General features: G+C 40.2%; 1 protein-coding gene across 16 annotated transcripts in view; it reads right to left on the bottom strand.

Annotated features, from left to right (window-relative positions):
• rims2a (regulating synaptic membrane exocytosis 2a) overlaps window positions 1–16,537 on the bottom strand; it is a 166,965-nt gene that overhangs the window by 19,221 nt on the left and 131,207 nt on the right. For 2 of the 16 annotated variants that reach the window (XM_078171967.1, XM_078171969.1), the window contains 4 exons: window positions 15,944–16,044; window positions 12,422–12,588; window positions 11,609–11,848; window positions 2,854–3,071 (listed from right to left, as the gene is read on the bottom strand). The exons of 11 other annotated variants lie outside the window; for them this stretch is intronic. In XM_078171967.1, the coding sequence (XP_078028093.1) occupies window positions 2,854–3,071; window positions 11,609–11,848; window positions 12,422–12,588; window positions 15,944–16,044 (726 nt within the window). Of the gene's footprint in view, window positions 1–2,853; window positions 3,099–11,608; window positions 11,849–12,421; window positions 12,589–15,943; window positions 16,045–16,537 lie in introns of all 16 variants that reach the window. 3 more of the 16 variants (XM_078171968.1, XM_033640895.2, XM_078171972.1) reach the window with 2 other exon arrangements.

Below are 16,537 nucleotides of genomic sequence, written 5' to 3'. Positions count from 1 at the left end.
CTGCAAGATCTGATTGTTACTGTGTGGTTTTGGCTGAGTCAGGTTGTGTAGCAGCAGTTTGGTTGGGCTGTATTGGGAATAAAGCGGCTCTCTATTGAGCTTAAAATATAATGTACCAGGGACCAGAGGACTGCTGACTGGTGGATGGGACAATTGAGCGTAATCAATCAAATTGATGTTTCAGCTTGCTCATGATGACCAACGTTAACACCAATAACAGGCACGTGCATGAGCTTAACATTTTCAAAATGTGTTTTTCAAAAAAATTTTAAGTGAATATCAAAGCCAATGTAAATGCACTGAGCACTGACTGTGAAACTTTTCTGTTGCTCAGGAAAAATTATTATAATCAGTTAATGTCTTCTTAGGAGAGATAACATCTAATTTATTTCTGATTAAAAAGTTTAAATTAAATAATTTCTTGAACATATGGTAACTTTCTCTATCACGGGGCGTCGGTGGCTTAGTGGTAGAGCAGGCATCCCATGTACAAGGCTGTTGCCGTAGCGGCCCGCGTTCGACCCCAGCCTGTGGCCCTTTGCTGCATGTCTCTCCCTCTCTCTCTCCCCCCCTTTCACACTTCACTATCCTATCAATTAAAGGCAAAAAATGCCCCCAAAAAAATATATATCTTTAAGAAAAAAAAAAAAAAAAAACTTTCTCTATCACAGGTGTGTTTGCGCCCCTGTTTGAGTATATGATTAGTCAAAGCTACATACAATCAATAATAAATCAGTCACAGTTAGAGTCACCATTCTGCATCTGAATGCACATGTAGGAGGACACGTAAAGTCTCCTCTCTCTCTTGTCCGTTGTTTACTCTATACCCCCCTTGCACTCAGTCTCAAGTCTTGTTATGGCATTATAGACTTCTGTGCAGTTTACAAAATGAAGCAGTTGTGACTGTTCATACACTACAAACATAATTCAGACTGTGATACATTTGTATTTCCTGAAAAATCAAGTGCCTGAGGGGACAAAACCAGCAGTTCAAGTCCAGAGCTGCAAACAGAGTACACACTACTCAAGGCCGGCCACCTGGGAGCACATCCATTCCATCTGACTAACCTGTGTGTGTCAAAGCCAGAGTCGTACTGCTTGGCTGATCTGCCCGGCTGATCTGCCCATCCCCCCACCAGCACTTGGCAGTGCACGCAAACTGTCGAGCAGTCTCTTAAAATCGACCATCCTTTGAATGCACCCTTCAAGCGGGTGATGAACCTCTCAGGATAACACACTAAGTAGGGCAAAAGGCAGCTTGGCAGTGTTTGTGCTGGTGCAGAACCAAATACAGATCTCCGGAATATAGAAAGGCAGATGTATGCACGCACTCACAAAATCCATCTGATGCACTTAGAAGCACAGAGTGAAATATTAATAGCTCCAGGAGATTCAGTCTGCTCACTTTATGCTGTGTCTGCATGGGGAAAGAGTGTGTGCATGTGTGTGTGTAATTTTTTCCCAGGATTGTGTGAAACTGTTCAAATGGGTATCTTAAAATAAAAATCGGAACAAATGTCAGTTGGTTTTTGTCTGTTCCCAAAAGTAGACTCCAGAAGAGTCGTCTTATTTAGCAACATAACCATCATTACTAGTCAACAACACAAGGTTTGAAGAACTGCTTCACAATGCAGTTACTGAACAGGAACAGTTACTTCTATCCTCTAGCAGCCACATCTATATAAACCATATCTACATGCCACAAAAAAACTGCTGACTAACATATTAATATGATTAAAGACTAGAGATGATTAACCCACGGAGATACAGCAGCAGCTCATGTGCCGATCAAATCACGAGCCAGGGGGGCAGTGCAGTGCCACGTGAGCACACTGCCTCGCTCTCACTCTCTTGCTCATCTCCCCTCACCATACATCTTTTCTACAACCATCCCTCAACTGCCACGCTATCAAGCCAGTGTCATCAGAGAGTGCTGATGGGAAGAAGTAATTATTGACCACTTTAAGGTTGAACAAACAAGATGAAAAGGCCCTCGATGCTTACACATGCACCAGAGAGCTGTGGCTGCGGAGGGGAAGTGGACCAGTCCACTGACCTTCTCATGACACGTCTCTCCATCAGAGACAGTGTTGCATGCCACCTGCTAGGCTGTATTTTCACACTGCCTGGCGCCAGCTAATGCAGCTCAACCCTTCTCAAATGGTTATTGAGCATTTTTGAAAAGAAAGTACACTAGAAAAAAAAATTTAAGAGTGAAAAAAAGTAATAGCCCGTGTGTTATTTTTTCACTGCAGACTAATACATATTGTTGCATTCAGCTAAAGGAAAATAGGTTTCAACCCACACAACACATCCATTCTTGTCTATATCTCACATGTGCACACACTCTCACATGCAATCACAGAAACCAATACAAAAAACGGCATACACAGTGTGAGGTAGTGTTTTACACTGGAAAAGAGTCAAAAGAGCATCACAACATAAAGAAAGGTGACAAAACCTGACCCGTGACAAGCAAGTCATCAATGTGGCAAAAAGTGCAAAGCAGTTTTACCACAACACAAAAAAAAAACAGAAGTGAGGAAGACAGAGAGAGGAATTCCCAGGAGAGTTGTTACCTAGAAGAAAGAGAGAAAAGAGTATAACAATTATCATACTGTTGTCTTTATCTCTAGAAAATGACTGTGCAGTGTCCAAAAGCCCTTTGAGATAAAATGTAGTGAAGAGAACTTGCTGCAGGAGAGAGAGAGAAAGAGAGGGCTGCAGTATTAGAACTCCAGATTCAGAACAGAAAACATCAAAGAAACCCACACAGACAGAACAAGAGGCCACAGGACAGATGCACATATGAACATACATACAGTACACTGGCCGTGCACTTGGATGCCCTACCTGTTTGGCTGAGCTGAGAGGTGCTCCGGCTCTTGCGCGACATGCCAACCATGGCCTGCATTTTGGCACCAATGCTGGAGCGCCTCTTCTTGTCGTCAGTGCCTACCGTGCCAACCGCCGTGTCCGACTGGCTACCATCCGTCTTCTCCAGGTTGCACATGTCGCCACTGATGCTTGTGCTCTTGGTCATGTTCATCCCACCCGACGAGCCCATCTGCCTGTTTTTCATTTTGGATGCAAAGTCACTGTCAGCCACCACCATTGACAGGGGGGCAGGCGAGGACAGAGAAGAGAGAGGACAGGGCAGAGGAGAGAGGAGGCCAGTGGAGGAGATGTGAAAGGAGAGATGATGGAAGAGGTAACAGGAGGAGAGGACAGAAGAGGAGAGAAGAGAGGACAGGAGAGGGACAGGAGAGAAGGCGTGGGGTGAAAAGGAGAGAAGGACAGAGTTCAGGTACAGGAGTTCATGACTTACAGTATAGCTGAGTTTAGGGCTTAAAGTGGATGTAATGTATATCGTGAAAGATTATTAATACTGTATTTAGCTCTTTACATCTTTGTGCACTAACTAAAGTATTTTTGTCATTTTGACTTCTGACAGTTGTTTGTTAAATCTTTATATTTTGTAGTGTCACTGTACTACCAGATTTCTTATTTGCTATGTAGTTAGTCATTTCATATAGTGTGCACTATGAGTGAGATTTGAATTGTGTGAGTGAGTGAGTGACATATACAATCATTATGTTAAGGTGAGTGCGCACAAAATTAGCGCTTGAATTTCCATTTTCTGAGCATTTAAGGGAGTTCATGTTGGCTAAAGAACTGAGACTGAAAATTAATTCTTGATCTAAGTGGGATAGAAGCCAAAGCCCGAAAACAAATACTGACGGTGGGATTGTTTTTCCAACTGCTGTTTACAAGTTCAAGAATAAAAGGTACCCTGTGGAGATTTCTTGTGAGACAATAAAAAGTTTCCGTTTACATTCACTGTTACTCAACACACTGTGAGTTTCTTTAAGGTCTAATAAATGTGTTAGACCGTCCTCACTTCCTGCATTGCCTGCACATGCATTTCCTTCCTCACAAACTATGTGACAACCTTTATTCTCAAAGGTTTGTAAGCTGTAATATTTACATCCATGTTCACTTGCTCTCAGTCTTCTGCTTCGCTGCCTTTTCTGGCACAGTGTTGCATTTCTTGGCAAATTACTGCCACCTGTGGAATACTGTGAAACCACAGACAGGACCAGGTTGCATTCACATGTACAAGAACAAACGATACAGGGATCAACATGTAAAACATTGCTGCATAGCACTACTAGTGTTTAAACACTCCACAGGGTACCTTTATCTTTCAATCTCAACTTTTACACTGACACAGACAATGTGTCCTTAAAGTCCTCAGAAAAATGGATACGTGTTTGTCAACTTCATCTGCTGAGGAAAATTGTGTGATATGGTTGAAAGCTCCAGAACAGCTAATGGACCTATTTGTGATTGTTTTGCGACCTGCTGTTTGAACTTCCAGTCTATTGTTCAATTTAAAAGGTTCTGGAAATATATTAACAAATAGTTAGAAACTTAACCATTTATTCTTATTGAAATATTTTCTACCAAATGTACTACAATTTAATGAGCATGACAATGAGTTGACACTTGATAAGTGTCTGTTTTTTTCTTGTTAAAGTATTAATTTATTTATATACCACTTAGAGATAACAGAGAATGCGACTTCATTCTATTTAACATTTAGTGCGCTCTTGCTCTCTTTCATATACACCTGGAAGTAGAAAGTAACTTCTCTGCACCTGAGTCGTGACCAGACTCTCAGTACTTTTACGTTGAACTGCAAACAAAAAGAAAAGTTGCCTGTCATCAGCATTATTCTCCAGCTCTTCCTGTTTGAAAGGAAATAGGCCAGTGTCCAAATTAGGGTCTTATTTTAGCTCCGCTAGGAAAATTATCTTTAAGAGACAAATTACATTCTGTATCATAGACTCTGCATTCTTAATGGGATGAGTTATGTGCAGCACCCTCAGGCTACTGTTCATTAATTAAAGTGTCTGACCTCCACCATGTAACTGTCTTATAAAGGCAACTTATGGAGAGACATGCTGACTAAAATGGGAGAGAATCAATGCAGTTTGACAACTGACTCCATCAATTACTTCAATTAGGCTCCTTTAAATTCTGCTCTTTCATATATTAGACATTAATGTTCAACTCCTTAGTCTTAGAGTTAAGAAAGTGATCAGTATTTAATCAAGATTACGTCTGACACTGCAAGAGGATGTTCAGGTGCAGGCAGCAGTACTGCATTACCTTGACACTGAAGGTGAGTGATGCTTTTAATTTAAATGTTTACCACTGCTGGAGCTTCAGCACTCTGTGTGTCCAAATCTATCAGGCATTCAAAGCCTGGTGTCTATGATTTTAAGCTTTATGAGAGAGCGGCTCTTGCTCTCAAGGAGTTAGATGATAAATATTTGCCACTTAATCTTTCATGAGTGTATGAGAACTCAAAAATGATTGCTCAAATTGATCTTCTCACTGCTGATGAAAAAACTATGAACTGCCACTTTTGAATTCTAAAGGAAACAAAGTTTGGTGGTTTATACATCTTACTTTGGTGGCCTGCTGGTGGTGAAATAAGTCAGATGTGCGCTACAAGAGTACACACAACTCGTATCTCAGCCTGCAGTACAAAGACTTTTGTTTATGCCAGCTCTAATGCCAGTGGCTTCTGTTATGGATCAGCCTGTACTTTAATACATAAATATTGAATGCTTATTGGGGGATTAGTGCCTTTGATCAGTTAATGCAGCTCAGAAGCTTTGAAGCAGACTTCAAGCGTCTCAACGCCTGACAACACCATGGGCCGACATGGTGCAGGTGACATTCTAAAATATGCTCTTTCACTATCATCACAGTGAGGCTGCATTTCATCTGGTCAACACAGGCCAATAATGCTGCCTCTTCCTTTACATCAATTATCAGCACAGTGGCAAGGTCAGGGGGACTGGGTCATTGTTGCCTCTACAAATTAGTGCCCACTGAGGTTAAAACGTGTGAGCATAGAGATATTCCAGGCCCTTTTAAATAGAAAAAAAAAATCAGTAATGAAAAGTAGATGCAGTGTATTCATCTAATGGGACAAATGTTCTTCTAGTCTAACTGAACACACTGTACTAGTCAACATGTTTTTATCTACTGCAGTCTCGAGGAAGCAGTCCAAATATTATGTTTAAAATGTTAATTTGTCTAACATGCTCTCTTCATCTGAACTGACAAACATCCTGCTGGTGCCACTGTGCTACTAATCTACTGCTCTAACTGGACACACTGACTCTGAGCAAAACTACGCTGGTTTAAATGGACAAATGCATATTAAACTACATGCTGCAGGGTAGGGCTGGGCAATATGGAGCCCTGTGCGGTAGGGTCATTTCCTTATAGGAAAAACCTCATTCAACATGCAGTATTTTATATGCTTCAGTGGAATAAACAGACACATTTTTCTGATGTAAATGTATAAATTCATAAACTGGCTTTAACAGACTAAAGCAGGAGTGTAACTTGCAGGATACTCACTGTTTAACTTGCTCCTGAAAACTCACACCTCTTAGCCTTCACAAGTGCATCAATATTAGGTGTGCAGAGTCATCCAGTGGGCAAGATTGGACCCTTTAGTGGGCCATATGTTTAACCCCCAGGACTCAAGTATTTGTCTAATTTCTTAATGGTTATACTGTGCATGTTACGGTAGGCATGTTGATCATCAAAATAGATCAATTCTATTGGCTGAACATGAAAAATGTTTATACTGAATTACCTTTAATTGACTGGTGATGAACATAACTTTATAAAAGCATGTGCTCACTGTTCCTGTAACACCCCTTCTCATTACTGTATCTCTACCCTCTGAAAAGGTCTTGGCACTAGGGCTGGTCTTACTGTCGTAATGTGCCTGCCTGGAACAGCGGGACTCTCCGGAGATTTCTGATTTTCAGCCTCAGCCCAAAGAACATAGTGTTCCTCGTCATCCAGATTGCTCACCATGCGTTTCCATGTAGGCCAAGATGTTCCCAAGGCAAAACAGAACCTGGAAATGTCTTGCGAAAGTGTTGACACTGTGCTCACTTTAAATGTAAGATAACAATAACATACAGACTCTAAATGAAAAGGCTATCTCTTTCAATTTCTGATCATCATAAGGCAAAAGATGACCATTAAAAGTCACTGTTAACAACTGATTGTTTCTTTGAAGACTTTACCTTTAGATAAAAACAGGCCCCAAAAAGCTGCATTACTACAAAACAATGTAGTTTACTTTTAGCAATGTTTAGATATAGGAAATATTGCTGTGAACAACAATATGTTTGCCAAGCAACATTCAGTTAGTTGTATAGTTGTTGTATAATCGTATTTTAGCTGTCTAATGTCTAATTAAACCTTTTGACAGCTGGATTATAAATGCTGTATGTAAATGTAAAGTCATGGAAGGTTCATCCTGTCCTCCCATACTTATCCCCTCATCTTTTTCATCTTTCAAAGGGGGGATCACTGCTTCTTTATTAGGTGAGGCAGAAAAACGTGTTACCATGGCAACTGTGCCCCAGGCCAGAGCATTAGCATGCGTTCATGGCTGTCAACACAACTCCAAAGTTTTTTGTCAGAGACTGAAATGATTAATCACTGAAATGTTATCAGCTGAAGAGGTAAGTCAGACACAGACCTCTCTTTCTCTCTGTTGTTGAATGAGGTCAGTGGACCAACAGGTTAAAGTAAACAACCCCACCTCCTACTGGTAATGATCAGCCCCTGTTCTTCAAAACACCAGTCTATACTCTCCCTTACATAAATAAGCCATTACCCAGGCAACAATATTGGATGGAAGAGACATGGAGGAGCAGAGGTGATGTGGTGCTGATGGAAAGCTCCTTTTATCCTGGAGACCACTGAATGCAACATCAGCTTACAGCAGTGCTTTCGCATTTTCCTCTCTGTGCAGTGAAAGCGCTCCTAGACTGAAAACACATATGGCCATCATCATGTTCATACACCAAACTAATGTGAACAGGCCTGTTTAATGTGTAGCAGATGTATACTTACACTGTGACCTCAATACACAGGAGATGACTCATAAGTAAATGTAGCTAGTTGCAATGTTTCTGATAGATAAGCAGAGAAATGTATGAATCTTTAATCATTCCAGACAGGTAGCATCTTATCCACTACACAACAACTCTCTGCTCCATCTCTGGACACAGCATTGATCATCTTTGTATTCTCACTATCAGCCGTTAGGTTCTCATAGTAAGGCTCAGCCCCCTGTTTACTGTTTACGTTGATTGTACAGGCTCATCTGTGAGTGTTGTCACCAGCAGAGCTTACATAACAGCACAGAGAAAATAGAATTTCCTTATCCCAGTGCAAACAGAGCATCACACTGCTAAGCTTATGACAGTGAAAAACATCATCTACCTCTCTATTATGGCCTCTCTATTTTGGCAACATACTGGGAGCATATATATATATACACAATGCTACACTTTATGACGTGGCAAGCTTCTAGATTGTCATATGTTTGCATTTATATCTTTTTTCTGGCCTGTAGTATTTAGTTTAAATGCCAACAGATAGCTGAAACTACTCTTTCTTTAAAACTTCTTCAGCGCTGCAACTAACAATTGTTTTCATTATTGATTTACCCACAAATTATTTTCTCATTCAATCAATTAATCGTATTGTCTGTGAATTGGCCATCATCGTTTCACGGAACTTCAAGTAATGTCATTTATTTGCTTTTGTTTTACAACCAAAAGTAAAAAAAATTTTTTTTTAAGAAATTCAGTTTACCACCATATCATACAATGAAGATCAGCAAATCTGAGAAGCAGGACCTACCAAATGTTTGACATTTTTGCATGGAAAATCATCCTGACACAATGTGACTCACATCACATACGACCAAATCATAAAGCAGGACCACACAAAAAAAAAGGTGCTCCAGCTTAATAAAATGTCCCAAGTTCTGATTGGAGTCTGGTGTAAACAGTTTTAATGTCCAAACGTTGGATAACTGAAAATGACCTATATTAACATTTACTGCTTCCTAGCAACCGCTTGTTTCACAACTGTCCACAGACTTTATCATTTGGTAAAAGTATGAAATTCAGCTATTACTACTGTGTAACTACCTTTGATTAAAAATAGAATTATTGTTGAGCATTTAATTCATTTGGAGCTATTTCACACACTGTGTTAACATCAGTTATAAAAGCTAAAAGCTGAGTGCAACACTCACATGAACATCTTTTCTAAACCTCAATGAGTATTAAGAATAGAATGGTTTTTTTTTTATCCTTGTATATTTTGTCTCATGTGTTGTTGCCCCAGAAAAGGAGAATGCAATGTATATTACAGATTTATACTGTAGCTGTCATGAAGGAATTTGGGGTTGATCACACAGATAAGAGTTGCTCACTTTCAGTTAAAGAGGAAGACATTGTCTAAAACTGGAATATTGTAACTAAATTTAGACATATCTCCAGGATGTATCTGCCAAAACAGGATTTTAATCACATTAATTATAGTTTCCAGTGATTTAACTGAAAGTGAATGTAGCTAGTCACTGGGGTTGTGGTGTTACACAGAGAGAGAGAAATGTTCTTGGCATGTCGAGGAGTAGTCGGAGGAATGTGGGAGGTTTGGGATGACAAGTTGCAGGTGCAGAGCGACACTGTAGGACTCAGACAGCATGTGAAAAACACAGACAGACAAAATACTGACGCAACATCCCAGCACTGAGCAGCACAGACAGACAGTAAAGCAACACAGACTGCAGCCTCAACAGACAACATTGTACTATCACAGATTTGTTATAGCTTCTTTTGGCATTAATCTGTATCTACAAATGAATTACGCATATAATAAACCTGTATACCTTCCAGAGGACCTGTTCACATTACTCCTATGTGCATTTGGCCTTCCACACATGTAGGATGTGTGTTGACTAATCAGATGTGTGTTAATCAGACTAGTGCAGTGTTAGTCACACATAAGAGGGTATAGCTTTTATCCTAATGTGCTATCTCTCAAGTCCAAGCAGACACTGAGCAGCACTAATGTGGGTAAGAAGCACCCACTTGGATCCTGCTGTGAATTTGATTTGATAGTGAAGACATCTTGGTGTAAGCTAACCATTCCTCCTGCTGTGGGATTCAAAATGTGTTCTTGAATTTGCTCTTGACATACTTTTTAAACCTTCTAGTCTTGCAGTCTTCAGAAATTAAAGTCTCTTGTGGCCACAGTAAAATTGTGTCATGTTAAATATAGTCTTAACATGTTAAAACCACAGTTTGATGCATGCATCAACTTAAAAAGGAAAGATTTCCATACATGGCTTTGGTCATGTATGTGTGATTGATTACAATGGAATACAACCACAGTTTTTCATGCAACATGATGAAATATAAACAATTAAAATCTCTGAGCTAAATTTTACTCTTCAAATTGGCACACAAGGCAAAGGTAACCATAGCGACATTAGACAGACACTTGGCAACAAAAGGATAATTGGAGAAACCAAAGCATTGTTACTGTCATATGCCTTTACAGTGCCACACAGATGTATAAAACTGCTGGAAAAGTGGGTCAAAGTGTTACATCACACTGCTGCAGGTATATTTCAATTAATGTTTTTATTTTTTCCTACTTAAACTTCTTGGTATTTTGCCATGCAGACATGAGGAGTTTACTTTTTCACTGAGGTTTTGAGATGTCCATCTCTGAAATTTCTGCCTCCACCCCAAGACAATGGAGGTAAATGGAATTTTGATTCACCTTCACATTACACTGTATTGTATTTTTCATTTCATTTTCAAAAATTACATTTTAAAACAGCAGCATATCTTTCCAGAGGCAATGTCCTGGCTAGTCAGGATAATCCTCAGACCTCAATGTCTGTAGTTTCCACTGTTTTTGACCAAAGCTGAAAGCTGTCTTCAATTAAATCTGTTGACAGTGGGGTCTGTGGATTAGTCTGAATAACCAGGACATTGTTTGTATGAACAGACATTCGAGACATTGTGTTATTTTTGAAATGGGGTGGGGCAAAGATACTTTTTAAGTATTTCTGTCAAATTTCATGTCTTCCTTCCCGGGATGAATAAAGGAAGCATTTCCATTTTCCTTTCTATATTACATAGATTGCTACATTAGATTACATAGGATGATAACACTCACTCTTACTCCTTCCTTCATCTTAACATCCCCCTTACTTTCCCCCGCTAATCACGACTCCCATCTATACATACACACAGGTACATGCACACTTATTTCTCTATACCATATTTTTGCAGAAGATATCTTAAAATCCCTGCAAATGAATCTGAACCTGTCTGCATGGCTACATAAAAATGTTTGTTTCCCTTTGTGATTTGGGTGAACTGCTACTTAATCTTGAATGCTTGTTGTACTGTTCTGACATCCATCTGATCTGCTCCTTGAGTGGGCACAGGCTGTATGGGTTACCACACTGTTGTCAGCTCACTATAATTGTCCTGACCCATTTTAGTATTGGTAGGTGTTAATAGGGCCACAGTTAACAAGATTAAAGGGTGGAGGATAGTCACCACACTCTGCTTTGCACATCGTCATGGAAACGTGCAAAAGTCAGTTGGCCACTGGGAGCTACAGGTCTACATTATTGTTAGTAGGAGTCTAGAGTTAGAGGCTGCCACACACGTGTTACCTGAGGTCAGTCTCTGAGATACTCCTCTGGTGCAAGTCCTCTTCGTTCTCCACCAAATCCTCCTGATGCTCCTTGTCTGTGTCTACCTTCCCCCCTGAGCCCCTCCTCCCTCCCTGCGATCTCCCCTCTTTACTCGCCCCTCTCCCTTCTACTCCCCCTCCCCCGCCCGCCTCCTCCTCCTCTAGCACTTCCCCTAACTGCTCATCACCCTCCCGAGACTGGCTCCTTGATCGCAACTGGCTGAAGACGGAGACAGAAGCAAGAGAGCAGCACATGCAAAGCAGAAAGAAAACCAAACAAAGCATGAATATTGTCAGCGACGAGAGAAAGAAAGACAAACACAGAGAGACAGTGCAGCCAAGATCAAAAGCAGACTGATTCAAATTAACAGAAAACAGAAATGTACACTTACAGCAAAGCACCATGCAAATGAATGTTTTTTTTTTTGCTTTGATATGAGACAACACCTGAAGAGATGCAATGTGTTTTATGTTTCAGTGTATGTTGCCAGATATGGACAAATTTCCCCCACAGCTTGAGTGAGCAGAGTTCAACCATTTGGTTCCAGATTTTTCTAAAACAGAGCCAAACCTGAACTCATCACAGTAAGAAAATGACACACAGTGCTAGGCAGTGCATTTTCCTCTTTAAGTTTTAACCAGGTGCAAACCATTTCAAAACTGAAAACGTCTGGACTTGGCAACTTATATGGAAAGACAACTTCACAGCTGAGGGGGATTTGTCCATTCCTGATAACAGCTTGATGGGTTTAGAGAGTCAGACAAAGGTCCCCTGGGGTAGACATCAGCCTACCGGATTTTGCGGTTTCCTTGCGGCCTTTCTGATTGGACAGACATGTAGCTCGTGCTGCTGAACCGAGAGGCACTACTGGTTCTCGACACAGCGGACACGTCGCTTACATCGCTGTCCGATGACTTTGCCGACAGGTTATCTGAGCCCCGTGGATCTCTGCCCGATCGCTGCAGAGAAGACACAAACAGAGCATAAAAGATTATTATTGTGGTGATGTCTTATAACACAAAAATATTTCTGGTGCTTGACTTGTGCATTCCTTTTGGCAAAACACAAGTCCAACAATTTTAAGTCAATATTCCCTTTAAATGTGGTTACTGTAAAATGGAGACACTCATTTGACTTGAACTTCAAGTAAAAACAAAACATTGCTCACATGCCCATAGCTTTTTAAGGACCAGTCTTGAACAAGATAAGTTCTGCTGCTTAAGTGGGCTGTTGAATGTGAATGATGTAGACTTATTAGTTTAACTAATGGTACAGAAAGAACGAGTAGGGATGATGTTGTTACATAAGGCGTATTAGGTGTGCCTTTTTAAAGGTCAGATGTACTTTATGTACTTCAGTCAAATAGACCAAAGACAAAGAGAAATTCAACTAGTAGGGAAACATAATTCTGAGGGTTGAATTGAGTCTAGGGGCACAGTATGGTCAGAGGATTTAGAAAAGACAGTCCTGTCTAAAATATCAGCATCAATCACCTTTCGATAAGCATCTATTAATTGGTGATAAATGCTGCTGATCAGAGAGTTTTGACAAGCTGGCTCTTGTTCTTAATACGTCACCAGAAACAGAACAGTAAATGACAATGATTTGTATGACAACATTTTTTTGAGTTTTACTATTTGGTGCTGGTTTATACTTCTACTCCTCTACTTTCTGGAGGACAGTATTGTATTTTTCACTCTGCTACATTCATCTGACAACAACACTTAAAAGTTACTTTGCAGATCAACATTTTAAACGAAAAACATCTAAAAAAAAAATCATTATAGATTAAATAGAGCATGACTAGATTTAACTCTCATTTACTTCATTATATGCCCAAGATCCAGAGGCCGAGGTTTTCAGGGTTTTTGTGTCACTTAGTTGGAAGCGGTTTAAGTAAACACAACTTTATTTATGATTATGAACTATGTGAGCACAGTATCAACTAAAATTAGGTCTTAAAACTAGGTTTTGACACAGCGGCATTCTACAAGGCAGGGCTACAGAGATAAGGTTATAAAGTAGGACCCACCTTATTTAAAAAATGTACTCTAGTGCCGCAAATTATTAAAAATATTTATTTATAAAAATTATTAAATAACATACAACCAAATGACAAACAGGTAAACTGAGGTATTTGGGGCTGCTGGGGTCTGGAACCCCAGGCCAGACAGGTAATCCAGCCTTACCTGCTTACATGTTAATGCATTTGTAATAAAACAATCCAAGTATAGAATACGTTATGTCATTTTACTTTTAATATGTTAAGTATAACTTGCTGATAATAATGTGTTCGTGGTATTCCTTCTTTAATCTAACTAAAGGATCTGAGTGCTTCCAACAGTGGAGGGCAGACTGTACTGTATAATGTTAAAATCAGTGATAGATTTTTACTAATCTTTCTTAACACTAAGGCTTCCTTTTAAGTTCAACTGGGATGACAACCTTGGTGTCAACATAGTTGAAGAAAATTTGTAGAACTGGATGTGTATATAATATCCTGTGTGTGTCTTCTGGAGACTGTTTATTGTAAGAGAACCTGAGCTGAGTGTTACAGTAACTGTGGTTTTAAGAGCAAGTGCTCATGAGTCTTGTTTAATTATAGTTAGAGCATTGCTTTGTCAATGGCACTTGCATGGAGGATAATGTTCAACAGACAAGGACACCTCACAATTCAATCTGCTTTTTATAGACTCCTAGCGAACACATTGGATGCTCAAACGCAATAGTTCTCATACCACAGACTTAAAAGGAAGACAGACTTTGTCTTGTATGGCTTGGCACAGACTGCAGCGACACACCAGGCCCGGGCCACGCTCTCTAAACATGCTCAGGACCTCTCCCGAGCAGAGTAGTAAACACTTGACTCTGCATACACTCACTGTCACATTCCTCGAATTTACAACAAAAGGCTTAAAGGCTCAGTTCACCCAAATGACAAAGAGTAAACATATTTCCTCACTTACCTAATATTGTATCAAGCAGGGGTGTTAATAATTAACCGTTTAACCACTGACCAAGAATACTAGTTTTAACCAATAAAGACTTTTAGTTAAACAGTTGAAAGTATTTATTAAATATAATATACTGGCACTATAGGGGGAGATGATGAGACAGTGGAGTCTGCTTCTGCTCAAGCTGGAGTCATACAATGTCGTGATAGCAATGCCATAATGTTGCTACCGGGAGACAGCTACGGCACATCTTCGTAACAAGCTTGTGACCCAAAGGCAGAGGTGGACACCTATACGAGAGATAATCCCTGCCTCAGTAGATACTAATCCTCTTTACTGGAAGAAAGGATCAGCAAACTTTCTGTTACACAGAGTGGTCAGTTCAAGATCTGACAAGTTAGCACAAGCTAACACAGCAGCAGCAGCTAACATCCAAACCTGAGCTGTTCAATGGTCCGCATAAACCCACATTTACACCAAAGCCATTTGGTGATGATAACAGTTCGCCATGTAACTGTGCACGTGTAGGGCCGGCGGACTCATGACGTCCCCAGCGTGGAGCTCACGCTCTAACAGCAGTAGTGTCATGATAAACAGAGAGAGAGCAACAGCAGCGCAAGGAGGCGCTGATCGAAGCAATACCCTGTGTGCTGCTCTAAGATTAAATATGATTTTACCAGCTTTAAATAGTGGGTAAAATCACACACTTAGACACCGTCAGTTTGCAGTTAATGATCAGTTAATGAGGGTTGGCTATCATCACAAAAAATGCTTTAAATTAGCATGCCTTGTATCTAGCCATGCCTTGTTTGTATGGCTTAAAGCAGCATTGTGTATTTCCAGAAACTTTGCCCCAGGTTCTCTGTACAATCCCCAGGCCTAATTTAATTTTTCAAATGTATTTTTTCATTTGAATGTCAAGTAAAACTATCTACATACAGTGGCTCACTGTCACCAGGAGCAAGTGTAGATAGATATATTTAGGTTTTAGTGATTTGGGTGAACTGGCCTAAAAAAAGTAAGTAAAATTAAGTAAAGTAAAAGTAAGTAAGTAAAACTCACTCAGTGGTGAAAACCCACCTTTAAACTGAGTTGAGTGATTACCTGTTTTGTGATGTTTGTGTAACTCTACCTGTGGGTGTGTGTACACTATGCAAACATCCATGTACATGCGCAGTATGATGTTGATATGTGCATGTGCACATGCTTGACTGCTTGCAAAGCGTACCATATGGCCTTTGCACAGCGCAGCCATGCAAACAGTATAATGTAGGTATATGTATTTCTCTGTGACTCTGGAGTGCTGAAGCATGCATCCAGCATGCTTCAGCACTCCATGGCACTCCATGGACATGTTTACCTTGTGGTAGTCTTGCTCCAGTCTGGAGTCGGAGCCCGCTCCCTGCTTGTACTTGTTCATCTTCAGTTTCATCTGCCTGGTCCTCTCCTCCATGTCCATACCTAAGCACAGAGACAAGAGACTGTCAGATGGGGCTGATGCAGTGAGGAAGGCCTGATGGAGGGACATACTGTTATGGTGAGAGACAAGCTTCTGCTGAGCTATGAGCCATGAGCTATGACAGGACAGATCTAATGGGATAAAGCTGAATGGTCGACTGTATTAACAAAGAAACACAAACACAAACAGAAAATACTGACTGGTAAAGGTAAGCTGCGTAACATTTAAAACAGCTACATTTGTATCAACTGTCACAATTTCAGGCTCATTTAACCACATCTTTTTGATTGAAAAATAATCAATTAGCACAATTTATTGATTCCTGCTTCATAGTGTAGAATCTTTGGACACTAATACTACTGTAAACAAAGTGTATGACCTTCAACAATGCCTGTGACCCATGTTGGGACACATAGGATTCTAGATAAATGCCAAAATTTCTGAATGATCCAACTAAACTGGCCAGCGCATCCCTCTCAGTTCAAAGTGAGAGGC

Source organism: Epinephelus lanceolatus, chromosome 10 (assembly GCF_041903045.1).
Source record: "Epinephelus lanceolatus isolate andai-2023 chromosome 10, ASM4190304v1, whole genome shotgun sequence".
In the NCBI taxonomy this organism is placed as follows: domain Eukaryota; kingdom Metazoa; phylum Chordata; class Actinopteri; order Perciformes; family Serranidae; genus Epinephelus; species Epinephelus lanceolatus.
Note: the sequence above shows the minus strand (reverse complement) of the source record. Positions and strands in the feature narration are given on the sequence as shown.